The sequence below is a fragment of the Bos taurus genome, chromosome 5 (genome assembly GCF_002263795.3).
Source record: "Bos taurus isolate L1 Dominette 01449 registration number 42190680 breed Hereford chromosome 5, ARS-UCD2.0, whole genome shotgun sequence".
Lineage (NCBI taxonomy): Eukaryota > Metazoa > Chordata > Mammalia > Artiodactyla > Bovidae > Bos > Bos taurus.
Window position 1 is genome coordinate 90,640,654 of NC_037332.1, and position 16,784 is coordinate 90,657,437.

General features: G+C 37.7%; 1 protein-coding gene across 19 annotated transcripts in view; it reads right to left on the minus strand.

Annotated features, from left to right (window-relative positions):
• Nucleotides 1-16,784, minus strand: part of PLEKHA5 (pleckstrin homology domain containing A5) — a 262,176-nt gene that overhangs the window by 40,038 nt on the left and 205,354 nt on the right. For 10 of the 19 annotated variants that reach the window (XM_024992609.2, XM_059887050.1, XM_024992605.2 and 7 more), the window contains one exon: nt 4,896-4,976. The exons of the other annotated variants lie outside the window; for them this stretch is intronic. In XM_024992609.2, the coding sequence (XP_024848377.1) occupies nt 4,896-4,976 (81 nt within the window). The remainder of the gene's footprint in view (nt 1-4,895; nt 4,977-16,784) is intronic. 19 annotated transcript variants of the gene reach the window in all.

Below are 16,784 nucleotides of genomic sequence, written 5' to 3' on the forward strand. Positions count from 1 at the left end.
GATTATATCGCAGCACCTCTGCAGGCAACACTAGTATTTCTCTTGTCTTTTCACTTTATACTGACTGCTAGACAGTGTAAGAAAAACATAGCAGGAAAATGTAATTGGGGCTCAATGCATGTTCACGAAATGGTATACTTTTTCTCAAAATGGGGACAGGAATAATGTATCTCAACTACATTCTAGATTGGAAAATTAAATTTCACTACAAATGCATAAGAATATAAAAGTTACAACTATATATGCCTTCTCTGTAAAAAACTGTTTGACAGGTGTATCTCAAGAAGGCACTATTTAAACAATAGATAACTTTAAATGGATCTAGGAATGTAGAAATCAGAAGATTAAAAAAGGTAATAAGCATTCCAAACATACAATAATCAATCCTGGTTTCCATGTTTCACTTCAAGACATTGCTTTCACGTACCTCATGCAAATGATTCTGTGACTACTTAAGGGGTATGCACAGTGATTATTAAACCATAGAACTTTCATAGAAAAGAACATCACATGAAAAATGAATTGAATGACAAAAGTCAGAATATTTATGCACCATTTTAAAATAAATGCCACTGAATATGTCCTGAAAAATGTCGATTGTCATTCTCAATAAAAGCACCTAGATCCAAGAAGAGTTTACACTTCTATCTAAAGAAAGTAATGGAAAATAAGTTTTAAAATGCTTACATCTAAGACAAAAAAAAGTCAGAAACCTCAAAATCAGTATTTCTCATTTACAAAAATAAAAGATGAAAAGCCTTTAGCTGCTAAATGTCTACAAGACTTTGCTTATTTAATATTTAAAGTTAAACGCCAAACAGCTTTACTAAACCATGGTATGTATAATTTGGGCATAAATAGTGCTATATCTAGATTAAAATGTGATTTGCACCTTATATCCCAAGTCAAAAGAGAAAAAGCCAAGTATTTAAAAAATGAAAACTCAGTAATTTATAACAAATATTTTGGATAATGGTATAACATTTTTATTTAGGGAATCTCACTGCATTCTCATATGAGTTGGCAAATTATAAAAAGGAAAGATGTATATAGTGTACTTATAATTTTAGAATGCTATTTCCTGAAAACTATAGAAGTAATATTACAGACAAATTAGAGTTATTTTGTTGCACCTGTATTTTTGGTACCAATGAAGATTTATCTAAATCTTTTATCAACTTATTCAATAAAAATAACTGGATATCAACTAATAAAATCTTAAAATAATCAATCTTGCAATATGCATTTCTTTTGCCTGTCAGAAGAAAAGCAAAGCATAAGAAAACAAGATGGTTCTTTAAACAATTAACTTTTTTTTTTAAACTGGAGTACAGTAGATTCACTAAAAAATTAACTTTTAAGCATGGCCCATTTCCTAGTACTGATTATAATTACTGATGATTTAAGAAAAGATGAATTTATTTATTAAAAATTTTTTTTAATTTGGCCACACCACAAGGCTTGAGGGATCTTAGTTTCCCAACCAGGGGCTGAAACTGAGTCATGGCAGTGAAACTGCCAAGTCATAACCACTGGACCACCATGGGATTCTAGAATATAATTTATTTTTTAAAATAAATTATATTTATTTATCTAGAACTGAAGACGTTTACTATTTTGTTCTCCATATCAAAATCCTACTAATAAGAAAAATTAACTTCATGAATACTCTGAATAACTCAAGTTCTACATGAAATAGTGTTTCATGGCAATACTTTTTATCATTTTTCAAACACATCTTTAGCAAGAAAGTTCTGAGTTTGAATACCGTTGTTTGAGGTACCTCTGCAACACTAGAAAAGTTAAGTGACAGGGGGTTACTTAAGTAATTAATTCAGTTTGAGAAGCATAGTATACAGACTTTATTGATTATATAAGGATATACATTATATTTAGAAATTCAGAACTTTTTCATAGTATAGTATCATAATCTTTTTAAAAACTGGTTTGGCATTAAGTTCAAACAAAATCATTTTTGCCAATTAAAACTGAACCTTCTACAGTATCCCTTTTAAGTATGTGAAATATATATATGTGTGTATATATATATCTTTTAAAGCATATGAATATATGCATAAAAGACAAAAACAGATCCAAGGGGAACTATTTCGATAAAATTAGACATGTCCTACAAAAACTCAAAAATGCTCTTAGGGCTATGCATGTGTATTTGCTAATCAATCTGTATCTTTTAAAACCATTATCATGTGATTAATTTCACTGATATTAATTATGCTATAAAAATTCTAGTACAAATTGTACTTGTGAAAGGAGATAGAATGATTAAGAGAACCAGAGGAATTTTTAAACTTGATGCTCACTTAACATTTGCTTTGATTCAGTTTTAGGTTCTTTTTATTTGACTAATTTTAAGAAAATTACAGGGACTTCCCTAGTGATCCAGTGGTTAAGACTCTATGCTTCCACTGTAGGGGGTGTGGATTCAATCCCAGGTCAGGGAACTAAGATCTTGCATACTGAATGGTGACTCCAAAAATTAAAAAAAAAAAAAAAAATGACTGCCTAGGTGATTTCTCAGGTGTCCTCTTTCTTTTAGGAAAATGGAAACACAGAGGGTCTCCTGAGAGAAAACTTGAAATGGCTATGACTCAGAATAACTGGTCATAAGACACTGTTATGCTATGCTATGTTATGTCATGTGCCAACTCTGTGACACTACAGAATGTAGCTCGCTAAGCTCCTCTGTCCACGGTATCTGCCAAGCAAGAATACTGGAATGCGTTGCCATTTCCTTCTTTAGGGGATCTTCCTGACCCAGGGATCAAAGCCAATTCTCTTGTGTCTCCTGCATTGACATGTGGATTCTTTACCTCTGTGCCACCTGGGAAGCCCGTATTGCCACTTCATTTTCAGCTAAATTTCAGGAACCTATCAAGACAGCATTGCAACGCAATCCCAGAAAAGCAAACCATCAGGTGTACAACAAAAATTTTCATAAAAGATTTTCTTTCAATAATAACACAAGAAGGGAAATCTGGAGAAAAACAAGATATAATTTCAATTCATATAAGTCTATACAGACAGAGTTTAAGAAATGTGTCTGTCACTTTTATCTACCAGTGATGCTCTTCCAATAATCAATCACTTTACTACTGGCTAGTTAAAGAAAAAAATCATCTAAAAACTCCCTAAATTGGACAGCACTGATAGTCAATATTGATTACCTGGCTGCCCATATCTCAAACTCAGGCATGGCTGCTGCTCTTAGACCTTCAGATCTTCCTGTTCTGTGGAATTTCAGTTTGTTTTTTTTTTTTCTTTCAAGAATCAGTATGTGGAAATACGTGTATATAAATCTATTACTCTTTCAGTATTCAAAGTCAGTGATGCTATGGAAGACCAGTCTCAGATAACCTCCATGTTTTTTGAAAAACTCCAGGGAGAACTTCTAGTGCAGCTGAATGATTTCAATCAGCAATGAATTCTGCACCATCAGCCTTGATTACCGATCAATATAAAAAAGAAAAATCAAACCAAACAGAAAATCTCACCTCTTACTTTTTGGAAATATACAAAATGTGAAAAACGAAAACACAACCTGTTAGAATAAAAGGCCTTCGATCTCATGTCAGTCAGCATTATATAAAGTTAGAAACCGACAGCTTTGGATGGTTAAAAGGTTATTAATTCCAGATCAAGTCCTAAGGTTCATTTCAAAAAGTGTGGCTTTTTGGAATGAAGTGACAAGGTTCTATAATCTCGTGACTTTAAGAATGGAGATTCCTTTTTCTTTTGAAGAGTAAAGCTGTTTAACTTTAAATATTTAATAGTTTATCTCCTTGTTGCAAATTAAAAACTATGCTCAATCACATACTCTACATGTTTTGAAAACGGAGCTCAGAAATAAGAGTCACCCTCCTGCCAACTGCTTCAGTCTCCCAGTTACAAGTTCCATCACGCAGACCTCAAGGCACCTTGAGGCAAATCGGAGACCTTTAAAACCAGTGCAAGTTCAAGGTGCTTCTTTTTACCAGGTGCTTTTACATATTTCAATTAAAAGGTATATTCATTTTTCATGTTAGTTAATTTTCTTCCTCAGTATGATTTTTAAAATATTGTGACAGGTCATAGGCCACAGTTAATTCGAGGGTGTTGAAGTGGAAGAAGCTAAGCTGATGTTGCAAAACACACAGCTAAGAACATTTAGACCATGAAATACAAAAAAGAAAAAAAAATACTGGAGAGGAATGCGTAACATGACTTCTTTTGCAGATCTGCAGATTACCGAGGTCCTAAGTTCAAGCCAGCCAACGCCATGGCACATATTTTGAGTTAGGGAAGAGAACGGGGCAAGATATGAAGACCATGACGACTACAGAGAGTGAAAAGAATACAGGGAGAAGTCACTCCCAGTATGGTAAGAAATAGTCATCTTTAGTTTTTACCATACCACAGTACAGAAACAAGCCCTAAAGAACTTCCATACAAATATAAACTTCCTAAAACACTGTGGGGGAGAGAGGTTGGGGAGCTTGCCCCTGAAAGGGGAAAAAGAAATTCTTTTAAGTTTTCCGTAAAAATCAGTTACAATGCTTTAATCAAAAATTAATGGCAAGTTAGTAAAAAATCTTTACACATGTACTGCAGACCTCCAAGTACATTTCAATCAAGTATTCTGTACAAAAACTTCAAGAAAATGGCACACTTAATATTCAACAGCAAAATGTTCAGCAAAGCCATGCGAAGAACTGCAGCGTCTTGAAAAGCATGGATGAGTTGGGTTGTTGTTTTTATTTTTTTTTCCAAAGAGACAGAAACAAAAAATGGAATAAGAAAAAGACTAATGTTATGAGTAACTTTGAGGAGAAACCAAAACTGTCACTGAGGGGTTTTGCAGATGATAAAGCAGTATCATTCACTGTCCAAGACCTTACTTGCTGGTACAGTTGGGGTCTTAGCGCCGAGTTCTCAATCATTGTGTGAACCATGGTGATAATAGGTTCATTTTCTTTCATCTATTTCAAATCAGGAGGAGCATACAGCAAACATCAGTTTACAGCATAGCTAGATTTGAAAGACGACACTGTAAATATAGCCTCTACTTTAATATCTTCCTAAGAGTGCAGTTGCTTATATATTATCCCAAGGTTGTACAGAATCAACTTAATATAAGCCATTTCAAACAAGTATTAAAAGCTGAAAATATTGTAAAAGTATTGTAAAAAGCCAGTTATAAAAAGGGCTTACTAACTGCAGTAAATGTTTTACTTAATAAACATAACCAACAGTCAATTAACGAATATCCTTATATACATTAGAACAGATGATAAAGCATCAAGATTCAAAGGATAAACTAAAAGGCAACCACCTACAAACTTAAAAGGAAAAAAATGGCATAACTTAATTAGCTATTTAGTAAAAAAGCTTAAAATGATATTCAGTTCTTTATAAGGTTATTCAGAAAAAACAGCTCTCAACAAATAATACCTTCTCACTTAAACAATCACACACTTTATTATTAATCTTGATAAACGTTTATATATACTCTACTTCAGATTATCTCAAAGTAGAACACCATATGCAGAATGATTTCAAAGCTGTGCAAACTAAAATTAAATAAGCAAAGACTCAGGGAATCTCCCAGCTCTTTAAAAGACTGAAATCATGTTTCACATTTCCAGCTATATTGCACTTAATTACTGCCTCTAGAAAAATATTTGTTTTAGCAGGCTCTGGACTCAAAAGTTAAAGCATTCAAAAGACAATTATCATTATGTATAGACAATAAAAGGCCAACATATTTGTACTATTTGTAAGCAGACAAGTCTGTTTATAATTGCAATTTGTGACATTTAGTTTACATAATTTTCATCCCCCATATTATAGAAAATAACCATTTCTATCATGGTTAACAAATGCTACTTCACTGATTTAACAAAATCTGTAGAAGTTTACTAATATTAAGACTGAATGCATAAGTAAAAATTAAATCTGGAAGACTATACACCTAGACAATTTTATTTGCAGTCTAGTTACCAATGTTTCAAGTCAGTAATTTCTGTTTTAGCTGTCAAATGAGAAACCTGTGACTGGTTTAATCTCCTTTTAAAAAGTTTTATTCTAGCTAAGTAATTTGTTTTTAAATCTAAACATTTAATATTAGTTAAACTCAAGCGTCTGTATGTCAGTAAAACTCAAATCTACACGCTGGTTGAATTCAAACTCTCTTCCCCTCACTATTACCCAGTAAGGGACCGAGGCATTTACCGGTGACCTCTCATGCACACAGGAAAGGGCTGTATTGATAGGAAGTACAAGATAAAATTTTACTGTTGGGAAGTAACTTATAAATAGGCAACTATGACAAAAAGTTTTCTTTAGTAGAAAACAACTTTTATACAGAAATTTAAGACCTCTTTATATTTTAAAGTTTATGTTTTAAAGGAATGCTTGTCATTTTATCTTAACCAAAGAGTTGAGCGTGTGCTAAGTTGCTTCAGTCAAATCTGACTCTTTGCAGCCCTCTTTGAGCCCTACCAGGCTCCTCTGTCCATGGGATTCTCCAGGCAAGAATCCTGGAGTGAGTTGCCATGCCTTCCTCCAGGGGATCTTTCCGACCCAGGGATTCAATCCGCATCTCTTATGTCTCCTGCCTTGGCAGGCGGGTTCTTAAACACTAGTGCCACCTGGGAAGCCCAATCAAATGTTGATCTTGTAATAAAGTGTAACTGCCTTTGGTTTTGGCTTCATCATTTGACCGCACTGATACATACTTCGTATAACGTGGGCTTCCCTTCTGGCTCAGCTGATAAAGAATCCGCCTGCAATGTGGGAGACCTGGGTTCGATCCCTGGGTTGGGAAGATCCCCTGGAGCAGAAAGGCTACCCACTCCAGTATTCTGGCCTGGAGAATTCCATGGACTATATAAAGTCCATGGGGTCGAAAAGAGTCAGACACAACTGAGTGACTTTCACTTTCTTTCTTTCATATAATGTAGGTAGCCTAGTCTCTCTTCATTTTCAGTATTATATCATTTTGATTTTCAAAGCAATTTCATCTACACTTGCTATTTTTCAATAGCATGCCATGAAAATTAGACAGAAAAGTACTTGATTCAGATTACATGAGGGGGTTGGGAGGAACAGGGTAGAGGGCCTGGGGATTTGAAAGATGGTCAAGAGCATGAATGTTTAAGAAATAATGCAGGTTGGATAGTCTCCAAACATAAAAGACACTCAAGGTCAAAAATGCAACTGCCTGTGGAGTCTTGCAAATAGGCCCTTGTCACATGGCTGCTGCTGCTGCTGCTGCTGCTGCTGCTGCTGCTAAGTCGCTTCAGTCGTGTCCAACTCTGTGCGACCCCATAGACAGCAGCCCACCAGGCTCCCCTGTTCCTGGGATTCTCCACGCAAGAACACTGGAGTGGGTTGCCATTTCCTTCTCCAATACACAAAAGTGAAAAGTCAAAGTGAACTCGCTCAGTCGTGTCTGACTCTCAGTGACCCCATGGACTGCAGCCTTCAAGGCTCCTCCGTCCATGGGATTTTCCAGGCAAGAGTACTGGAGTGTGTTGCCATTGCCTTTAATATGGTGGTTTTTCACCCTTAAGTGGAGCTTCAACAGGGTACAGACCAGTGACTAGTATTCAGACTTTAGACCTTTAGGAATTACTTTTTTTAAATGTATTAAAAAAGGGACAATATCATCAGCTGAAGGGTAATCCAGCCTGATTTATTTAGCAGAATACTTCGAGAGGGTAAACATGCATGTTATAGAGGGAAGCCACATTTTCGATTTAAAACTGCCTCCATTTAATTTACCTATCAAAGATCATTAACTATTAAGTCACTAAGAGGGGGGACCTTGTGAGAAGACACTGACATAGGAACAGAAAAACTAAAAAATACAAAGAGCAAAAATAACATTTAAAAAATGACTATTTTTTAAAAACTGAAGTATAGTCAATTGACAATACTATATTATTTTCAGGTGTGCAATACAGTGATTCAGTATTTTTATAGATTATAACCCATTTAAAGTTACTACAAAATGAGCTACATTCCTTATGCTGTACAAAATATTCATGTAGCTTCTTTATTTTATACACAGTTGTTTATACCTCTTAATTCCCTACCTCTAACCAGCCCCTCCCCACTCCTGTCTTCCCACTGGTCACCACTAGTTTGTTCCCTACATCTGTAAGTCTGTTCCTGTTTTGTTACATTCATTTGTTTTCACTTTTCAGATCCCATATATGAGTGATAACATACAGTATTTGTCTTTCTCTAACAAAGTGAAAGTGAAAGTCCCTCAGTCAAGTCTGACTCTTTGACTCCATGGACTATACAGTCCCTGGAATGCTCCAGACCATAATACTGCAGTGGGTAGCCTTTCCCTTCCCCAAGGGACCTTCCCAACCCAGGGATAGAACCCAGGTCTCCCGCATTGCAGGCAGATTCTTTACCAGCTGAGCCACAAGGGAAGCCCAAGAATACTGGAGTGGGTAGCCTATGCCTTCTGCAGCAGATCTTACCAACCAAAGGGGTTCCCTGCATTGCAGGCAGATTCTTTACCAACTGAGGAATCAGGGAAAAAAATAACATTTAAAGTTACAAAGTATAGAGTGTCACAGAGACCACTTCTGAAGTTGACTACTTTTCATTATGAAAAATTTCAAATGTATATATCAAATCCTAGAATATTAAACTTAGAAGGCATCTTTGGAAAGTGACAATTTAGTACAGTAAAGGTTTATTTCCACCAGTGGTTCTGAACCCAGAATCATGTGAGGAGCTTGAAAAGAACAGAGATCCTGACTTCCAGATAATGATAACGTACACCTCGAAAATCTGTGATGTAGACAGTATCATTAAAATATCAAGGTGACGGTCTGGCCTCAAGATTCCTTTTGACAGAAAAGTAACTACAATGTTCTTTCTCAAAGTGTTGAAGTCAGTCAAATGTAATCTGAGCACAGTGAATGTTCTTCAGTTCACATACTCTTAGAGAATCTCATCTCACTCAAGTTGGAGAGATGGGTAGGTCTATCTATGGAAAGAAGCAGCAGGGGGACCATTTCAGAATTCCCTTGGGCATCACACCCACCTGACCAAGGGCTGCTAGGATGCTTGGGCAGTGGGCTTCCAAGAATGAAGGGCACAGAGGAGTGGTCCTGTACATGGCGACACTCCTCTTGTATGCAGCATGCAATGGCTGAGGGCAGCTAAACACAACACTCAAGATCTCACACAATAGGAGTTTGGTCCCCATTAAACAATTTCACTGACAAGTCTGACTCAGTCTCTTGTCAGGACACAGCTCCTTTCTCCTGGCTCCTGGTACGCACAAGGTTTTGTTTGTGCCCTCCAAGAGTCTGTTTCCCCAGTCCTGTGGAAGTTCTATAATGAAATCCCACTGGCCTCCAAAGTCAAATTCCCTAAGGGTTCTCTGTCCCTTTGCCACATCCCCAGGTTGGGAAATCTGTTGTGGGTCCTACAACTTTCTTAACAGTGAGAGAATTTCTTTGGTATAACTGTTCTATATTTTGTGGGTTGAGAAATAACTCCTGAAAGAATGAAGAGATAGAGCTAAAGCAAAAACAACACCCAGTTGTAGATGTGATTGGTGACAGAACTAAACTCCAATGTCATAAAGAACAATATTGCATAGGAACCTGGAATGTTAGGTCCACGAATCAAGGTAAATTGGAAGTGGTCAAACAGGAGGTGGCAAGAGTGAACATCGACATTTTAGGAATTAGTGAACTAAAATGGACTGGAATGGGTGAATTTAATCAAATGACCATTATATCTACTACTGTGGGCAAGAATCCCTTAGAAGAAATGCAGTAGCTCTCATAATCAACAAGAGTCCAAAATGCGGTACTTGGGTACAATCTCAAAAATTACAGAATGACCTCTGTTCCTTTCCAAGTCAAACCATTCGATACCACAGTAATCCAAATCCAAGCCCCAATCCCTAATGCCGAAGAAGCTGAAGTTGAATGGTTCTATGATGACCTATAAGGCATTCTAGAACTAACAAACACCCAAAAAAAGATGTCCTTTTCATCATAGCAGTCTAGAATGCAAAAGTAGGAAGTCAAGAGATAACTCGAGTAGCAGGCAAGTTTGACCTTGGAGTACAAAATGAAGCAGGGCAAAGGCTAACAGGGTTTTGCCAAGAGAATGCATTGGTCATAGCAAACACCCTCTCCCAATACACAAGAGACAACTCTACACACTGACATCACCAGATGGTCAATTCCAAAATCAGATTGATTATATTCTTTGCAGCTGATGATGGAGAAGCTCTATACAGTCAGCAAAAACAAAATTGGGAACTGACTGTGGCTCAGATCATGAACTCCTTATTTCCAAATTCAGACTTAAATTGAAGATAGTAGGGAAAACAACTAGACCATTCAGGTATGACCTAAATCAAATCCCTTACAGTTATACAGTGGAAGTGACAAACAGATTCAAGTGCTTAGATCTGATAGACAAGAGTGCCTGAAGAACTACGGACAGAGGTTTGTGACATTGTACAGAAGGCAGTTATCAAGACCATCCCCAAGAAAAACAAATGCAAAAAGGCAAAACAGTTGTCTGAGGAGGCATTACAAATAGCTGAGAAAAGAAAAGAAGCCAAAGGCAAAGGAGAAAAGGAAAGATACACCCATCTGAATGCAGAGTTCCAAAGAATGGCAAGGGGAGATAAGAAAGCCTTCCTCAATGATCAATACCAAGAAGTAGAGGAAAACAATAGAATGGGAAAGACTAGAGATCTCTTCAAGAAAATTATAGAGACCAAGGGAACATTTCATGCAAAGATGGGCACAATAAGGGACGGAAATGGTACAGACCTAACAGAAGCAGAAGATATTAAGAAGAGGTGGCAAGAATACATAGAAGAACTGTACAAAAAAGATCTTCAAGACCCAGAAACCTCAATGGTGTGATCACTCACCTAGAGCCAGACATTCTGGAGTCTGAAATCAAGTGGGCCTTAGGAAGCATCACTACGAACAAAGCTAGCTGAGGTGATGGAATTCCAGCTGAGCTATTTCAAATCCTAAAAGATGATGCTATTGAAAGTGCTACACTCAACATGCCAGTAAATTTGGAAAACTCAGCAGTGGCCACAGGACTGGAAAAGGTCAGTTTTCATTCCAATCCCAAAGAAAGGCAATGCCGACAAATGCTCAAACCACTGCACAATTGCACTCATCTCACACACTAGCAAAATAATGCTCAAGATTCTCCAAGTGAGACTTCAACAGTATGTGAACCAAGAACTTCCAGATGTTCAAGCTGGATTTAGAAAAGGTAGAGGAACCAGAGATCAAATTGCCAACATCCGCTGGATCATCAAAAAAGCAAGAGAGTTCCAGAAGAACATTTACTTTTGCTTTATTGACTACGCCAAATAGTTTGTGTGGATCACAACAAACTGTGAAAAATTCTTAAAGAGATGGGAATACCAGATCACCTTACCAGCCTCCTGAGAAATGTGTATGCAGGTCAAGAAGCAACAGTTAAAACTGGACATGGAACAACACACTGGTTCCAAATTAGAAAAGGAGTATGTCAAGGCTCTATATTGTCACCTGCTTATTTAACTTTTTTGCAGAGTACATCATGCAAAATGCTGGGCTGGATGAAGCACAAGTTGGAATCAAGATTGCTGGGAGAAATATCAATACTCTCAGATATGCAGATGACACCACCTTTACGGCAGAAAGCGAAGAGGAACTGAAGAGCCTCTTGATGAAGATGAAAGGGGAGAGTGAAAAAGCTGGCTTAAAACTCAACATTCAGAAAACAAAGATGATGGCATGTGGTCCCATCACTTCATGGCAGATAGTTGGGGAAACAGTGGAAACAGTGGCAGACTTTGTTTTGGGCTCCAAAATCACTGCAGATGGTGACTGCAGCCATGAAATTAAAAGACGCTTGCTCCTTGGAAGAAAAGCTATGACCAACCTAGAGAGCATGTTAAAAAGCACAGACATTACTTTGCCGACAAAGGTGCATCTAGTCAAAGCTATGGTTTTTCCAGTAGTCATGTATGTATGTGTGAATCAGACCATAAAGAAAGCTGAGCACAGAAGATTTGATGCTTTTGAACTGTGGTGTTGGAGAAGACTCTTGAGAGTCCCTTGGACTGCAAGGAGATCCAACCAGTCAGTCCTAAAGGAAATCAGTCCTGAATATTCACTGCAAGGACCGATGCTGAAGCTGAAGCTCCAATACTTTTGGCCACCTGATAGGAAGAACTATCTCATTGGAAAAGATCCTGATGCTGGGAAAGATTGAAGGCAGGAGGAGAAGGGGACGACAGAGGATGAGATGGTTGGATGGCATCATCGACGTGATGGACATGATTTTGAGCAAGCTCTGGGAGTTGGTGATAGACAGGGAAGCCTCATCGTGCTGCAGTCTATGGGGTTGCAAAGAGTCGGACACGACTGAGCAACTGAAGTGAACTGAAACAATTTTAATAATCTGATTGAACCTTTACTCTCTGCACATCACTGAATCAGAAATACTTGATCTTTTTTTGCTCCAAAAAATCCTAGAGATAGGCTAGTGGTTTCTTTTACTAAATCACCTCTGAAAACTATCTATCAGTGTCTCTATCTCTCTCTAATTTATTGAAACATACTTGACTTACAATGCTGTGTTAGTTTCTCCTGTGCAGCAATGTGATTTGGTTATACATACATTCTTTTTCTTTTCCATTATGGTTTATCACAGGATATTGTATATATTAACGGTTCCCTGTGCTACACAGTAGGACCTTGCTGTTTATCCATTCTATATATACTAGTTTGCAGCTGCTAACCCCAAACTCCCAATCCATCCCTCCCAGACACCCTTCTCCCCCTTGGCAACCACAAGTCTGTTCTCTACGTCTGTGAGTCTGTGTCTTAGATAGGTTGATTTGTGTCATGAAATACCTATATTTTAATACATAGAAAATGATCGTTTCTATAATTTACACTGAAAGAGCACATTCTACTTAGTTTTTGCTATGGGAACTTTATACAACAGCTTTCAAATTAAAGCAATGCAATATGACCTGAAAACAAAAACTATAATGCTCTATGAGACCTCGGAATTTCATGCTTAAGTTCTTGAAAAGACAAAAACAAAAGGACAATCCAGTAATTCTCTTCTGGCTTGACTACTACAAGAACCCTAGGCAGCATTAAGGAACTGCTTCTAATAGCTGATGTATTTTGGTTTTAAGGAATCAGAGCAAGAGAAAGACTAATTAGTATGTGAGGGATGCTTAATAATTTACTTGGAAATCAGTTAAATGCTTCGCTTCCTGCTTTAATTCCTTCTTTGAAGTGAAAGGTAATACAGGTTTGGGTTCCAGTTAATTGCAAAATTATAAAGCACTATGAAAGGTCCATTGTTTTATAATAATAAAAACGAGAACACAGGATTCAGGCATTACACTATTTTCATAATTCACTTCAGCAATAAATAAAAAATCTAAATGGATAGATTTAGGTGGTGGTGCCAGGATATGTCTGTTTACAACAAAAACACATATTTTTATTTGAAATGTGTCAGTCCAAATGTTTATAAAACGACCTAGAAAATTTGATACTTAACTCTAGTCTCTTTCTCAGGTTTGAGGCATTTTGGGCAAGTATGAATACAGAGCCTTCTTTGATGTTACTCTTGGAAATATCTTGATTAAAAACCCATCACTGGGACTTCCCTGGTGGTCCAGTGGTTAAGAATCCACCTACTCAACACAATTCTATGCAACTTATACCACAGCTGGTAGGATCGTGAGCAGCTTTCCAACAGACACCTGTGGGCTGGGAAAGGGTTCCAGGTGTATGAGACAGACACCGCCTTAGTCCTTAGAGGGCCTGAGATGCCCCCAAAGCATGGCCTCCAGTTTCTGTCAGGGTGTGTACAGATCCTGTCCTTCTGCTTTTCTTGGATCTAGCTCCCGACCAGGGAGGGAGCCCAGGCCCCTGTGCTGGGAGCATGGAGTCTTGGCCGCCGCACCACGAGGGAACTCCCCGCGGTCACTCTTCCACGTGCACCATACATGAAAAAGGCAGAAAGCACAAAGACGGTGTTTACGTTTCAAAATAACCCGGATGTCTCCTCTTTCTTTGGTGTTCCTTGTCATTATCTTAATAGTTCTCAAACCTGGCTGACGGGGGAAAATAAATCACCGGTGGGGTTTTAAAAACATGCAGAGTTGGGGAGAGGGGCTCTGGCAACCCTGAGCAGCAGCTGGGGTGCAGAAGTCCTTGTGAATTGTACTTCTGTTTTTGTCTTGCTAAAGATCCAGTGGTAGTTCTGGCAGGAAATCAGGCATGAGAACTTCGATCCTGCCCCAGTACTAATTTAAGTAACTGAGGACCAATTCAACCACCACCAATTAGGAATTTTTTCAAGGTCCTGATAAGCTGGTACTAAATGTTGGTCAACTATCAAAAGATGAAAAATTTGAAACTAATGATCTAAACACAAGTATATTTCATGGAGACTAAAATATTCTTTCTTTTGTATGAAATACAGCTTTAAAAGACTTCACTCCCTTTAAAAAATCAATTGAATCGCTTTATTGTCAGTGGGCTCAGCAGAATCCACTGAGATCTGGGGGTATTACTAAGAATTCAATTTCCAACTGCCTGTTGTTCTATTATTCTAGCAACTTCAAATATCTGTTTAACAATATCTATTGCTATAGAAACTAGACCAGCTAGGATTGCAGATGGATCAGTATGCTGTAAGTCATAAGATAAATGCTCCTGAATAATTTTAGGGGGAGGGTCAGGAAGGAGAAAGACTAGCAGTGAGCAAAGGCAGGACAATCATTCATATAATTTGTCCTTGGGACGATTAATTTCCCAATCCCCCTTTATGTATAAGAAGTGGTTAAGTCGTGGCTTAAATGCTCTTTAAAAAGTTTATATAGGACTGCTCTGGTGGTCCAGTGGCTAAGACTCTGCCTTTCCAATGTAAGAGGCCTGGGTTCAATCCCTGGTCAGGGAACTAGATCCCACAGCCAGCCAGCCAGTGCATGAGCTCAGTTGTGTCTGACTCCCCACGACTCCATGGACTGTAGCCCCCACCAGGCTCTTCTGTCCATGGAATTTTCCAGGCAAGAATATTGAAGTGGGTTGCCATTTTCTACTCCAGGGGATCTTGCCAACACAAGGATCAAACCTGTGTCTCTTTCATCTCCTGCACTGGCAGGTGGGTTCTTTACCAACTGAAACATCCTGCATGCCGCAATGAAAATAGATCGAAGATCCTATGTGTTGCAACTAAGACTTGGTATAGACAAATAAACAAAGAAACAACAACAATAACAACAAAAATGTACATCTGGCAAATTACAAGCCTGACACTTGGTGCAATAAATGTTTATTATTTTAAAAAAAGTTTATATAATAAATCATCTAGAATAACATTGTCCAACAGAACTTTCTGTGGTGATGAAAATGCTCTCTACCACTACAGTCCAAAATGCCACACCAGTGGCTCTTCTGCCCTTGAAATGTGGCTAGTGTGATGGAGGAGATGAATTTTACCTTTCTAATTTAAATAGCCACATATGGGCTAGTGGCTATTATAGTGGACAGTATAAGCCTAGAAATTCTAGACTGGCAAAGTTAAGTATAATTTTCCCCTAAATTTGGATCTCATTCTCAGAAGGGAAAACGTTCGCTCAAGCTCTGTCTAGTAATGGATGTTCCTTGAGTTTGAATTCTGCACTAACAGCTTTCTCCTTTTTTAGGTGGGGGTGGGGTGGGGGCAATCAGTCTGGATGATTTCTAGCCACCCTACAGCGCTTTTGTCCTTCACTGATAACCAATGAGAAGACCCATTTCTGTGCGGTCATTTTCCATTTAAATGGAAAATGGACTTTTCCTGAGCTTTTAATGACATTTTAGAAAAAAGAATTTTTAAGTTGGGACTCTGTCTTAACAATAGCCCAAAACCCTGATAGCCTAATCACCAAAGACTCCATCTCTCAAGAATGTCCTCCTGTGTCTAGATCAATAAACTCTTAAGATGTGTGGCAATAAAAAGAAAAGGCTAAAGAATTTGACATGCCCGGGGTGAAGCTGTGAGGATTGCAGGGGCCTTTATAAACAGGTCATTTGGATAATGACAACGTAAATGCTTTCCACTCTCATTCCAGGCACAGCTGAAAGTCCCAGAACCTGAGATTGAAGGGTATGACTACCTATAGAAACTGCTCATTGTTTAACAGGAACCAGGAAAATCTGAAGTGACTTTTTAAACAGAAGAATGTAAATAAGTCTCTCTATAACTAATGGGGCAAAGTATGGAGGTCTATTACTTATGAAATTTTAAAGCAATCAGAACAGACGGTTCATGCTGTATGTGGTTTCTAAAGGTAGAACTTTGGCAAAGTATTATTATTATATATATATTCAGAAAAAATTCAATGGTGCTTTAAAAGATGCAGCTAGACTATATAATATATCCTCTTTTTCTTTAAGGGAGAAAGATAGATTTAAAAAAACAAGAAAGAAAAAGAGAAAGCAAACTGGGACACAAACACAGGAGTCATATCTGACATTCCCCTAAAAAAAAAGAGCATTTTTAAACTGACTCTAAGTACTGGCTTTAGGAACAAGATCCACTTATTGAGGCATATTATGAAAATACCCCTAATCCAGCAGAACAAAAGGAGGGCAATCTCTATACTCATAACCTTAGTTAAACTGCTGAATTTTTTAAGTCACAATTTTGAGATACATACCTGTGGTATATTTCAAGGAAACTTTTAAGGTCTAGGCTAATGT